Below are 13,449 nucleotides of genomic sequence, written 5' to 3'. Positions count from 1 at the left end.
TTTGGATATATCCATTCACATTCAGATACATTTACAAATCCATTTATGTTCAGAAAAAGGGCATACCCCATGACCGTGTCCGTGACCGTGTCCGTGCCCGTGTCCATGTCCGTGTCCGTGTCCGTGTCCATGACCGTGTCCGTGTCCATGTTTGTGCCCATGATCACATTCGTTGCCATGGCTGTGTCCGTGTCCTCCATGGCTGTGTCCGTGTCCTCCATGGCTGTGTCCGTGTCCTCCATGCCCATGCCCATGTCCCCCATGCCCATGCCCTCCGTGCCCCTGGCAAGCCCCAGTGCCAGGACATTGTTGACCCCCATGGCCTCCTTGACAACCTCCTACATATTGAGGAGGACCACAACCACTAGGGTTATGACCCTGGCCAAACATACTTGCAGATCTGCAAAGATATAACATGCAGAATTAATATACTAAAGCCAAACACCGGTCAGTGATAACATCAAACCGGTCAGTGATAACATCTAACCGGTCAGTGATAACCCGGTCAGTGATAACATCAAACCGGTTGGACACATCTGGCAGGTGGAGCTAATCTGAGAGTGTACAGTACAATGTAAACTGAGGACATGGTGGACCACTGCAGAGGCACGTCTCTCACGCAGAGGCAGAGAGTCATGTGAAACAAGCACTTTGTTCTACTGGCTTTAATCTTTTAACACCACTGCCCAGTCACACATTCAATAATACCTGAAAATATCCCAAGAATGTCACAAGATTTACTTAAAACTTATTACCTAGAAGAAATAAATATTTAACTAAGTTTCCGAAAAATGCAAATAATGTAATTGCTGCACAATCATTAGCTTATCAAGGTATTATGTCAAAAGACTCTGACTAAAACTACTCTGCTAAAATGTGCAAAGCCTGTAAAAGGTGGATACTTACAAGATGCAGAGTATAAGTGAGTGTGTCCTGTGGGAGGCAATGGCAGTTATAAGCACCACACCACGCCCATCCATTTGGTCTTGAGTGTGTTAGGAGGAGGTCTTTCTGGAAAGTTTTCAATGATATCTTCAGTAGATATTTTGTATACAGTGTTATATAATGGAAGAGGCCAGTTTGTTCATTTTTGCTTTGTCTTGTTAACGTCTAAGTTTCAAATTGATACAGTGGAACATGCCATCCAAGCACATCTTGCAAATTACCTGTCATTGTACCATGCATTAACTTTGACCATGTACTGTACTGAGTGTTTCACATGTGGTCAGTATCTCTTCTTAACATGAAGGGAATTCATGACCTCTTGCTGAATAATTTGGCTTTCAAATCACAAATGCATTGCCTGGGAGATTAGACTGAGAAATAAACCAACAAAAGTCACCTTCAGCACAGATGATTGTGCAATGGTAAACCCGGTGACACACTTGTCAAGTGTTTGATTTATATCATCTGCAGATCGCCTGATTATTTAAGGGCTTTATTTAGGCTTAGAGAGCTGTGGGATGTGTGATCAATATGTCTCTTGCTGACACTTAACTGAAAGGGAAAATAGGTGTATGATTATGAGTATGAGGAAGTGGAAAATGACGAAAAACACTTGCTCAACATCTCTTATCATCGCCTCTGCTAGGGACGACTGTCTGCAGTGTTTTCACGCTCTGCTGCTTATCCATCATCGCCTCCCCACCTTCTACACCTCCATCCTCAGCCAAGACCAACATTCCATCTCCAACCACTCCTCACGTTCCACTCGCCCCTCATAACCATAACTACTGTGGCGCAAGGGTGGAGGCGTTTGATTGATTTGCTTCAAATGACCAAACAGGGGAAAGCTCAACCGGTTGGTGTTAGGTTAACAAAGAGTGGATTGTACAATAATGAATGTCTACAAAGCAAAGCTCTGTATTGAAATCTATCAAAACTCCATTGTTGGTGGTTTCCTGGCCAGTATAAAAAATACCGGTGTAAAAAATGTTGGTGATTTATTGTAATCTCACAATGAACAAAATGAGGAAAAATCCAACCTTGAAGGGAAGTACATTTATTTTGAGAAAAAGGAAAATCTTATAAAGAAATAAATATTTTTAACAAAAACACGTTGCTCACAATTTTTGGCACCCCTGTTTGTAATACCTTCTTAAGCCTCCCTGTACCACTAATTGTAATATTCTCACCCCATAAAGCAAGGGATTTAAGACCATTCGTCTTTACAAAATCTCCCCAGATCATCCAGATTATAGGTCCACACTCGCATTCTCCTTTTTGACCCACCCCACAAGTTTGATTTTGTGTTCAATAAACCATATTTGTTTTGATCTGGACATTTGTTTTGCTTCATTGACCTGATGAATGATCCAATCATGACCAAGTTTTAGTGTCTTGGCAGAGATTGACAGATTTCCTTTGAAAATATTCAGGTTTTTCTTGGTGTTCATGATACCATACACCTTCATTAGGTTCCCAAGGCCTTTAGGAATAAAAACAGCCACCCAATAGCACAGCCCCTCTACCATAATTCTCATTAGGCATGGGGTTCTTTTCAGTATAGTCATTCTTCTATGTACGCCAAACACACCTAAAGTGTTTCTAGACAAAGAGCGCAATTTTCATTTAATCTCACAATAGACTAATACCAGACAAAGTCATCATTCAGTAACTCCTGCTGTTTACATTGGTAATTAAATTACTGGACAGGCTTTTACCTGGCATGCCCTCTAAATAATCTATTAGCACTTTTGAAGATTTTGGGGGGTATTTGGTGACCCCAAGATGATGCCTTTTTCTGTAACTCTCCAACAGTGGTTCTTATTAAATTGTTTGCCTATCTTACCATCCTCCATACTGTACATGGGGGCAAGGTAACCATGGGTCTTTGTCCAAGCATGTTTGTCACATTGCCAGTTGATTAGAACCTTTTAATCATTGTTTTAACTGTAAAGATATTTTTACCAAAGACATTTTTAACAAAGTACCTAGTTTTTATACATTCTCTGATTTACAAATGTTAGCTTCTGTGTCTCTTTATTTTCATACCTTAGTGAAAAAGAAAGTCATGAACTACTTCTGAAAGTTCACAGACACTCTGATTAACTTAAATAAGTTGAAAGTAGATGCTTCTGTTCGGTTTTGTATATATTTTTCTAGGGGTGCCAATAATTGTGAGCAACGTGTTTTCATTAAAAATTTGGCTATATATTTCTTTATGAGATTTTCCTTTTTCTCAGAATAAATTTGCTTCCTTTCAAGGGTGGATTTTTCCTCATTGTTTTCATTGCGAGACTACAATAAATCACTGTTTTTAAGTCAACTTTACTGTACATTCATAGCACAATATAATGTGATACCATTAATTGTTACATGCATTATGACCTGTAGCTTTAATGTATTATAAGTAGGCTAATTATATCAGATTATATCATTATGGGCCAAACATCTCAGATCATTTTGCACAATGCACCGATCCTACCAGCTCATGACTACATCCCTGTTGCAAATCGCACTGATGCAATTTAACAACTGCTTAGTGATTTCACAAGATGGAATAATATTTTATTATCATTTCAATGTGACATAGGAAATCTCTGCTTACTTTAAGTAAAGTGTAAAACTGTCCATATCAGCACATCATAGGCAGGCATGAAGCATAGACTACTTTAGGGTAGTGAGTCTTATAAATAAATAAACGCTCAGGATCAACAAATAGATTCATAATTTTAGGAAAAATACTTAGCATTAGCAATACCATACCTTCAATAAACTCATGTATTATTCCCTTTCTAACACCCAAAGCGCTTTACAATGTCATGCCTCACATTCACCCATTCACACACACACACACACACACACACACACACACTCATACACCAATGGCAGAGGCTGCCAAACATTTGAGTGTATCCAAAGTTTTCCCATATGTAACTGTCACAACAAAACCCCATATTTCTATATTGTCTACCTTTGATTACACTGGTTGTGTTGGCACTTAATTGGTGTCATCTTAAAGCTCTTTTTAAAGCACGGTACCACTTGATATGGAATGTCTAATATTAGAGGCAGGGTTGGGTAGTAACGGATTACATGTAATCTGGATTACGTAATCAGATTACAAAAATCAAGCAACTATAATCATGCCCAGATTACAATAAAAAAAATTGTGTAATCAGATTACAGTTACATTGTTGGGGATTACCTGATTACATTTTATCATGCAAACAATGCAACTTTTTATGATAGCCTAGCTATCTTTTAATTTGACAAGACGTTTACTTTTTAGACTTTTTTAAGATATAGTTAAGAACAAAATTATTCATACCCCTGGCAAATATTGATTTTCTCTTGACCATCATAGAGAAGAAATAATTTTCTCTTGACCTTCATAGAGAAGAAATAATAAAGGTCCGCACACTGACAAAAATAAATCTGCAAATAAATCCACGTTTGGGAGCTTCAATCAGTGTGCGGACCTTTATTATTTCTTCTCAGTTACTTTTTTTGGTCCAGCACCTGCACTCCTGATGGGCGCGCGCACTCCTTTGTTTCCCAAAATTATTCATACCCTTTTTAAACAATCACTGGAAACATCTTTATTTACCACCACATCTCTCATAATACCCACCAAGCCTCTTCATGTCTCCACAATGATTGTAGACTGCACCTTTTTAGCAGCAATCTGGGTTTTGAGGCAGGAACGATTATTTGCCATCACTTTGGCCTTGTGCTCACTTTTTTGACGGATTGAGGTCCGCTCTAAAATATTGAAATTGTTCAATGTTAAACATTTCTTGCCTTGTTTGGCTGTATGTTTTGGATCATTGTGTGGTTTAATGTTCAAATGCTGCCTTTTGGGGCAGCCATGGCCTACTGGTTAGGGCTTTGGCCTTTGGGCTTGCCGGTTCAACTTCACTAATTCACGGATTGGGATAAATGCAGAGACCAAATGTCCCTTACGGGATCAAAATATTTAATTACTTACTAACTTACATACTATTGGGGCAGGTCTCTCGGCACACTGCCTGATCTTTTCCTCCTAATCTTAACGTAGCCTCTTGTTTTAGTGTTACTGTTTTTTTTTACTGTTTTTTACTGTCTTTGACAAAGTCACCAGGTCCCCCTGGTTGAAAAACATCCCAAAATAATCATTTTCTCACCCCCACAATTGAAATGGACATGGTGTCATTTGGGTTTAATGCTTCCTTTTTTTATGCCAATCTCAGGCCATGTCCCTGGGTCAAAAAAATCCAGCAAAAGCTAAATTCTTTGTTCAGGTGTGCCCTTATAAAGGTTAAACTGAGTTGTACATGTTTGGAGAAGAGTGGAGAAAAATAGAATGAGAATTCTTTTTATCAATTCTGTGGTGGTGTCTTTTACTTAATGGGCATATTTATTGAAGTAATCCTAAAGCAATCAGATTACGTTACATGTTTTTGGTAACTGGTAATTACGTTACTGATTACAAAAATTACCATGTAATTTGTAGTCAGTAATGGATTCCATTTCAAAGTAATCTGACCCAACCCTGATTAGAGGTGATTTCTACACACAATGTATCTACAAAAAAGAATGATCAAATTGATGTGCACATGACTGTAACAATAGTACAATGTTAGTGGCCCATAAATCTACTGCATGGGCGTAGATTTAGGGTGGGACGCTAAGGACTAGTCCTAATCAAAATTTTAAGATGACAAAATTGTCCCCAACAATATTTTAGCGAACTTATTTGTGTTGCTGTTTATTCCAACAGCCAGCACGACAGTACAAGAAACATCGTCATTTGATTGGGTAAAAAAACGAGGAGAAAGGGTTATCTGACACGCCCGCTACACGCACGGAGAGTGTCAAAGCACAGGCTACTTTGCACTGGCAGTCAAGCGAGCGGGTGCTGATTTTACTGTGTAAAATAACATTAGTTGTTAGGATATTACCCAGGATATTGTCAAAGCTAAACCTAGCTTCTGTAATCTTTCAACCAAAGTTAGGAGTCATGTTGGTGTGCCGCACGGACAGTCGCATAGGCTATAGCACAGAATAGAAGTCACCATCACTGACTGTAAATTGGGCTGCCAATCTTGCTATCGCAATAAACTATGGATCCGAGACATTTTCCTGTTCCTATATTCTGTTTATGTAGGGTAATGTATCTGTGAATGTAGCCTGCACAATGCAAAGAAATAAAATATAAACTATGGTGCATGAATATGAACATTGCGAGGCACCAGATATCTCTTCTGTGATCTCATCCCAGAAAGATTTTCTTTGACTTGTTAGTTTTTTTGAACATTTATTTTATCTAATGGCATAGCAAACATGATGAATTGAATCCACATATCCTTGCACTTGCGAAAACTATTTTTCACTAGCCTAAAACCTTGAGACTGAAAGCTAATTGCGTTCACGTTCTAGGCTACTTAAAGTGACAGACACTCAATTAGTTTTTTAGCCTACACACCACAAATGTGATGATATTAAAGACAAGTGTAGCCTAATAGTTTAAATATCAATGTGATGTATTCAAATGACTAAATATGTTTAACTATTAGTTATTATGCAGATCATAAAATACTATAAATAATTAACAATATAAAGTTTATATGAATTCCAAAATATGAAATAGAAACCTATGACAACCATCACTTTCTATGTGTGTGTGGAGGGTCAATCAAATTCTATGATTGCCACTGATGTGAATGATCTCACAAATCACACAAACCAAATCAAATTTTAAAAAATCGCAAAAGTATCGGAATCGAGATTCTTCACTTAGTATTGAAACAAAAATGTTGGTATCGTGACAACAGAATTTGGGAATGTGTCCCCACTAAAGCTGAGACCAAACCTACGCCCTTGATCTACTGACTTGTTGGTTATCAGTTATCAGCAATGTTGTGTTTAGTCTAGTGTTTAGCAAAGGAGCGTTTTGTTATTCAGTGTGTGACAAAAGTGGAATGGGCTCAACGACAAAATAAAGACCAGATAAATCTAAATGTACAAAATTATATTTAATCACCTTTTTAAAACATTTAAAAGACAAAATATGTGTCCAGATGCATAATGTCTGGATTTGAAGAGTAAGAAATGTTCATCTCTGTCTGTATCTACGACATTTCTATTGTGTTAATGGTACATTATTCCTTCTGTAGCAGCAAAAGGTTTGTTTTGATGAGGAGCAGCACGTCACCACGGGTCTCCCTGTGTGTTCCTGGTGGGTTGGTCACTGCCGACCCCTCACAGCTTGACTCTCCCCGCGAGGGGACTGGAGGGGTAAAGGCGTGAGAAGCGTCCCAGGGTCCACACCGGGAATACGTTTCTGTAGGAGGTGTAGCTTATGGCACAGCTTTTGTTAAACACCCCAGAAATGTTCTCCTGCAGTGGACATGGGAGAAAGGGGTCATCATTATAGGTAGTGTAGTAGAGGGCCTTGTCACATCACAAAGATTCAGGACGTAACAAATGCAGAAATCTATTATATAACAATACAGTTCCAAAGATTAGAGAAACAAATAATATTTCTACAAAACACAACCATTGTGACCACCATGGAAAAAAGCTCTTGAAAACGGAAGCCAACCTGTGGCCAGTCTCCATTGGGCATCTGCCTGTCGACGAGGACCTTTATTCCTCTCTCAATGGCTCTGACATCAGGGTAACTGAGGACACATGATGGCAGACACGTTAGAAGAGCAACAGGTTCAAAAAAGAATTGGCACCACTCCGGAACTGCATTCCTCCAAAATCCCTCATCGCCTACAAGCTGTCAGCTGTCACAGACACACGGCGTTTGGTGTTACCTGGCAGCCATCAGCCCTAGCAGGGCCCAGCAGGTGTTGTGGATCTGGGAGTTCTCGCTCTGGACATAGCGCCGTTGCTCGCATGACTCAAAGTCCTCACCCCAGCCCCCGTCCTCCATCTGCTTGGCCAGCAGGAAGTCGCAGGCTCGCTGCACCTCCGCACACGCCGGCCTGTGGCAGGGGAGAGAGGTGGACCATGACCAGAGAGGCCTGCTGGTGAATCCTCCCCACCACCAGCACACCACCAGCAGCACCAACACACCACCAGCAACACCAACAACAACAGCACCAGCAGCACCAACAACAACAGCACCAGCAGTACACATCAGAGCCTACTGCTCTGATCAGTGAGCTATAATGTTCTCATGGCTTACATTAGCACGTGTGAGGAATATGGATGTGAGACTAATGTCTTCTTCAATACCCATTCACATTTTTTACACTATTTATTTATATACTTTTATATAGTAGTAGACACATTAGTTCACATTAGGCAACACATATACAGTAGGAACCGAAAGGCTGGTTGTGGAATTGAAACTTGCATCTGTGGACATATCAACCTACTTCTCCTGGAGGGTATGACCCATGCATGCAAACGCCTCCAGACCAAACCAAATGCCATAAGTGAAACAGACCCCCCATGACCTGGGAGAGACAGAGGGAAAGAGGAACACGACCTGAGCATGACGATCATTTCCATGACCAGTTTCGACATATCGCACATGAGGTGCTGGATGTTATTCATACCCTTCCCATGATCCATCAGGTCTCTGCACTCTCCTACAATACTCCAGTCCTTCCTCCAGGGTGGACCTGAGTTGGAAAGTCACAAGCAGACAGTCAGAGCTTCTACAGGCTAAATGCTGATTAGAGTTTGTTTAGGCTTCTAAATGTTTCACCTGATCTCGTCTGATCTGTGCTGTGGGTAGGCATGCTGGAAGTGCCTCAGAGCCTGCATCACCGCTGAGGTGCACTCCACATATGTATAGTCAATCATAATATCACCTGCAAGATGAACAGAATATTTACTGACACAAGGGCACTGTAGTACAGAAATGTAGTTAATCCAAGAGGAGAAAGGACAACAAACAATGTGTATCCTTCATCCTCTGAAATGTCTTACCAAACACCTCAGAGGGGTTCAGCAGCTCCAGCAGCCTCCCTCCACGTTTAGTCTCATAGGTGGCAAACCCCCCATCGGAGTTCCTCATGTTTAAGAGCTGCAACACACATATCACCACAAACTCAGAAGCCGTAGAAGACATTCATTAACTCTCATGAAAAACTAATATGAAGGATATAAGACATATTTCTGCAGTGAGCAAAGATTTCATAGTGATAACAACTCAGGTGCATTATTGTGAAACAAATGGAATCCAGGCTACAGTTCCCTGAGAAGCCTCAGGGGAGATAAAGACAGCTCAGCATTAACAGGCAATGGACAGAGATGTCTCCTCTTCTGCATATCTCACCACATTGACAGCGTCAAAGAGTCTCTCCTGTGGGACTGTGTTGGTGATGAAGGGGCACTGCTCCTGCAGCAGCATCACAGACTTCAGGCCCTCAGCAGTGCAGTCAGCCACGATCCAGCCGCAATCTCTGGTGCTAAAGGGGAAACCACCCTGCACCATCGCACATGTGCGCGCGAACACACACACACACACACACACACACACACACAGAGAGAGAGAGAGAGAGAGAGAGACAGACAGACAGGTAGACAGAGAAAGAGACATTTCTGTTTTGACATCTTCTCTGGCATCTTTCTCTCAACAAACGATTCTCCATTTAAACATTCCTTGAAATTTTTACATAATTTCGAAAGGTGTACCTTGTTCATTTGACGATAGTACTTCTCATAATCAGGAGGATTTTCTTTTATCTTAGAAAACAAGATGTAGACATAGATTGTAGTACGCCACCCTCTTTTCTCATGAAAGCAACATAGCAACATGTTCACATCATAACAATAACAACTTTATTGTTCAAGAAGTGAAATGAAGATGTGGAGGAATGTTCCACCATCATGGTGTCAGGTATGCTTGGGTGACACAGGGTTTGACCTTCCTGAACATGTCGTCTACACACCTGTGTGACATTGAGAAAGTCATGGGCATGTCTCAGGGTTTCAACAAACACAGGGCTATCCTGCGCTCCAGCCTGTGGGAAGCAATGAATAAGAGAATAGGGGGCAAGAATGTCAGGGTGGGGCTAAAACATACAGTCACGCTAGTTGAATCTGCAAAAGGTGTTTCAATACAAGTATTTAATCAAGATATACCAGTGCCAGTGAAGTAATACTTCAAGCCCTCTATTGAAATATTTGTATTATTAATGAACTATTAGCTAAGTTAACTAGCATTATGACGTTATTACCTCCAGATACGCTTGAACAGCAAAGGCAGTGTCCCACAACTGGGAGCCATTGGTCCCCTAAGACATCAGTAATGTCAGAGTGAGTTGATGACATATGATGACAATAGATCAAAACCTTGACAAAATTATAGAAGTATTTGCTTTTAAATCCGTGCATCATTTGGATTCTTTTAGCTCACCTGCATCTTCATTCCATCAAGACCAATCCTACAGGGGGAAAAATACACAAAAAGGAATTGAACTTTCATAGTCATGATTTTACACATTTGCATTTAGCTGACGCTTTAAAAAAAAAAATTAAAAAAAAATTCATTTGTTTTCAAAAGTTTTATATGATTTTAAGAAACAGACATGGATATGAATATGACTGACCAGAGATAGTCTGCTATCCTGGACACGTGCTCGTGAAAGGCAGGTGAGGTTGGTCCTTCCACATACCACCGTACCAACATGTTGATAGTTTTAGAGATCTAGATAAAAAGAAGGTTTACTTGGCATTTCAGGACAAGAAAATGAATGCTACCACAGGAGTCTAGAATGTTTTTATTGCACAACATCATTCAAAAGGAACCACTGAAAACACAACCAAAAAATAAGCTTAAAGTGATTCTAGGGTCATGCCCTGGATAAGGAAGTTTAAAGAGTTATTTGAGTTTCATGTGTCTATTGCTAATCTGCAGTGGAATTTCTTTTGACTCAGACTCATGCACTCAGCCCTGTGTGTGTAGGAGGGGTTCCCTCACCGGGCCAATGCTGATGCACTTGGTGAAGCGATCATCCGCCTGAATGTGGTCATAGAGTTCCTTCACTGCCTTCGCTCTCAGAAATGAGCTGTGATGGGCCTCATACACATTCATTACCACTGTAAACATAGCATTTTAAGTGCATTTAGATACTGGGATTAAAAGACTCAGAGCTGATTGAAAAAAGTGCTGTATAAGTTCAGAATAAATACTAACAGTATGCTATAGTGAGTAGGGTGCTGTGAGGAGTATACATATCACAGGGTGCAACGTTGTTTCTCTGGGCTGGCCAGTCAATTGTGGAGTAGTCCTGAATGTACAGCTCCTGCGAGAGACACAGAGAGGTGAGTTGTGAGGGACAAGTAGTTGGTTCTGTGCTGCCTTCTATTGGTGAAGAAGAATCAGTGCACCTGTCGTAGGCTGAGAATTAAGGGATCCTCCTCTGCAGCAAGTCTGACAGCGTAGCAGTAGCTCATGGGCAGGTACACTTGTCGACAGTGACACCATAAAGTGGAGGGGTGTGCTGGCATCCACGTGGGGAACAGCCTGAAGGAACAGAACGTGGAGAGACGCTCTGTGAAACTCAGTGAGAACATTTGAACAGTGACACCAATGAGTGTGGTGGAGATTATTTTAATCATTGGAAAGGCTTACCACATCTCTGGCAGAAGGGTGTTCATGCCTTCCCAGCTGTATACATTCAGGATGGCCAACCAGAATTTACCCCATGAAGGGATGCCCACAGCACCACCTTAACAGCAGAGCATATACAGAGAGCCGTTTAGAGTTTTTGATAAGCTACATCAGTAAGGCCTGTATGAATGTAATGAGCTCCTACCTTTGCCGTGCAGGTTGCTTCTAGCTCGAACCATATCTGGGTCATCAGGATCAACCCCAAGAATCCTCAAAGAAATGTAGCTTAGCGCCGTCCCAAACACAGTTGACTTGTCTTCAATATGCCTATCAGAGAATGTACAGTTCTTGTCCATGTGCTGTCCAGTCCAGCGTTACATATCACAGTATACTTTGTAAACATTATGCAACGATAGACTAATCTACACAGTAATACAGCATGGCTGTTTCAGTGACAATGTGATGGCCTGATGTTGCCATGTAACTGGACTGATGTTGCCATGCCAGATGTTATCATGCAACTAGCCAGATGTTCAGGTGCTACTCACAGGCCCCAGCCTCCATCAGGAAGCTGCACTGAACGCAGGTAGCGCACCATCTCCTTCTTCCAGGCATCAGGGAGGGGGATGTTGGCCACATGACACGTGATCAGCAGGCCTAGTAACAACAGCAACATGCATGCAGGTTTAATATGAAGTGTAACTGAAGAATGTTTTTTGCTGTTTTAATAATGATAATGCTCAGATTCAAAAACAGCACATAAACAAGTTTGTAACAGGCTGAGGCTAGCGAGCTCAAAATGGCATTCCAAATGCAATATCCAATGCAACGCAAAACTCAAAATCCCTTGATGGTGAATACATGCAAAATGATACAGCAAGGTGTGAAGAGTTGATATTCACCAGGCAGAAGGAAGAGAGGTCCACCATAGTCCCCAGCCCAATGACCATCCTCTGCCTGCAGGTGGCTGTAGAACTCCATGCCTTTCACAGCTGCCTCCACAGCAGTTTGGGCTGCAGGGGAGTCTCCGATGAACTTGGCCTTGGGGGAAAGGTCGTGATGTGCAAAGGTTAAGTTATACCGAGAAAAATAGACACATGGTCATGGAGAATTTTGTTTGTTGCTATATTTCCTTACAAAGAAGACTTTTACACACTAGGCCTACTGCACAACTTTCTGCATAGAGTATAGTTGAAAATACTTCTGACGTGGTGATTTATTTAGATCATTTTAGTTTGAAAATGGGATCATAGCCAATGTCAACAAAATTCTGCGTCCGAATCTACCGTGTCTAGTCCGAGAGAGTGCGCCTCCAGAAAGCTCATGTCCCGCTCCGCGGACACCCCATCTTCCACGTACTTCCAGCATTGCCTGCCCTCCACATTACTGAGTCGCCAACGGGTGAGATCTGTGGCAGGATCTGTCTTGTAGGGGCCCCCTCGTCTTCGGAGACACCTGATTTAGGCAGATAAAAAGTGCTAAATCCAAAATCAACGTTAAATGGAAAACAATGGAGGAATACTACGCACGTTGTATTGTTGACATTTGACCCGGTGAATTAGGAGGGAATAGGATAATTATTTCAACAGGTAGCCGACATACTTTCAGGTATATTGACAGTGCATGTTTTTCAGTTTAAACATGGTGATACGACTAATATGAAAAAAACAGATGAAGTAGGACTAGGCTACTCGAGCATAGGTTATGTAGGCTACACACCCCCCATTCAAAAAGTTGAAATACTTACGTTCCTTCTGTCATCATTCAGCTGTAAGCATTTGAGAGACCCGCATCTTACAGTGAGTTTGAGGTGGCTCAAATTTCAGCTGATCGACGAGTTACGCCCCAGCTCATGTTGCTACAGGTAAATGTAGTCCAATTTTTAAGATATCTTGATAGTTGACAGACACAGATCCTGTTTATGGACTACGACTCCCATTGCGTAG

The 13,449-nt window shown here is 41.2% G+C and overlaps 1 protein-coding gene across 1 annotated transcript; it reads right to left on the bottom strand.

The window, feature by feature from the left end:
- Window positions 1-6,940: 6,940 nt before the first annotated feature.
- Window positions 6,941-13,400, bottom strand: lss (lanosterol synthase (2,3-oxidosqualene-lanosterol cyclase)). Its single transcript, XM_042084392.1, has 22 exons — window positions 13,251-13,400; window positions 12,790-12,958; window positions 12,406-12,544; window positions 12,052-12,160; window positions 11,709-11,830; window positions 11,525-11,621; window positions 11,281-11,416; window positions 11,087-11,195; window positions 10,871-10,989; window positions 10,500-10,597; window positions 10,307-10,334; window positions 10,128-10,184; window positions 9,840-9,911; window positions 9,583-9,633; window positions 9,224-9,373; window positions 8,875-8,971; window positions 8,651-8,756; window positions 8,499-8,564; window positions 8,316-8,396; window positions 7,749-7,919; window positions 7,529-7,607; window positions 6,941-7,323 (listed from the first exon to the last, which is right to left on the bottom strand). The coding sequence occupies exons 1-22, from the start codon at window positions 13,265-13,267 to the stop codon at window positions 7,186-7,188; spliced, it is 2,211 nt and encodes a 736-aa protein (XP_041940326.1). The 5' UTR covers window positions 13,268-13,400; the 3' UTR covers window positions 6,941-7,185.
- Between the last annotated feature and the right edge of the window lie 49 nt (window positions 13,401-13,449).

Source organism: Alosa sapidissima, chromosome 2 (assembly GCF_018492685.1).
Source record: "Alosa sapidissima isolate fAloSap1 chromosome 2, fAloSap1.pri, whole genome shotgun sequence".
Taxonomy (NCBI): domain Eukaryota; kingdom Metazoa; phylum Chordata; class Actinopteri; order Clupeiformes; family Clupeidae; genus Alosa; species Alosa sapidissima.
Note: the sequence above shows the minus strand (reverse complement) of the source record. Positions and strands in the feature narration are given on the sequence as shown.

Excerpts from the sequence above, each read along its gene's own strand:
- lss (XM_042084392.1), bottom strand. Across the intron at positions 12,161-12,405 it reads ACCTCTCTTCCTTCTGCCTG|GCCTGCTGATCACGTGTCAT; the intron begins GTGAATATCAAC and ends TGTTGTTACTAG. Across the intron at positions 10,990-11,086 it reads CCTACTCACTATAGCATACT|TGGTAATGAATGTGTATGAG; the intron begins GTTAGTATTTAT and ends CTATGTTTACAG.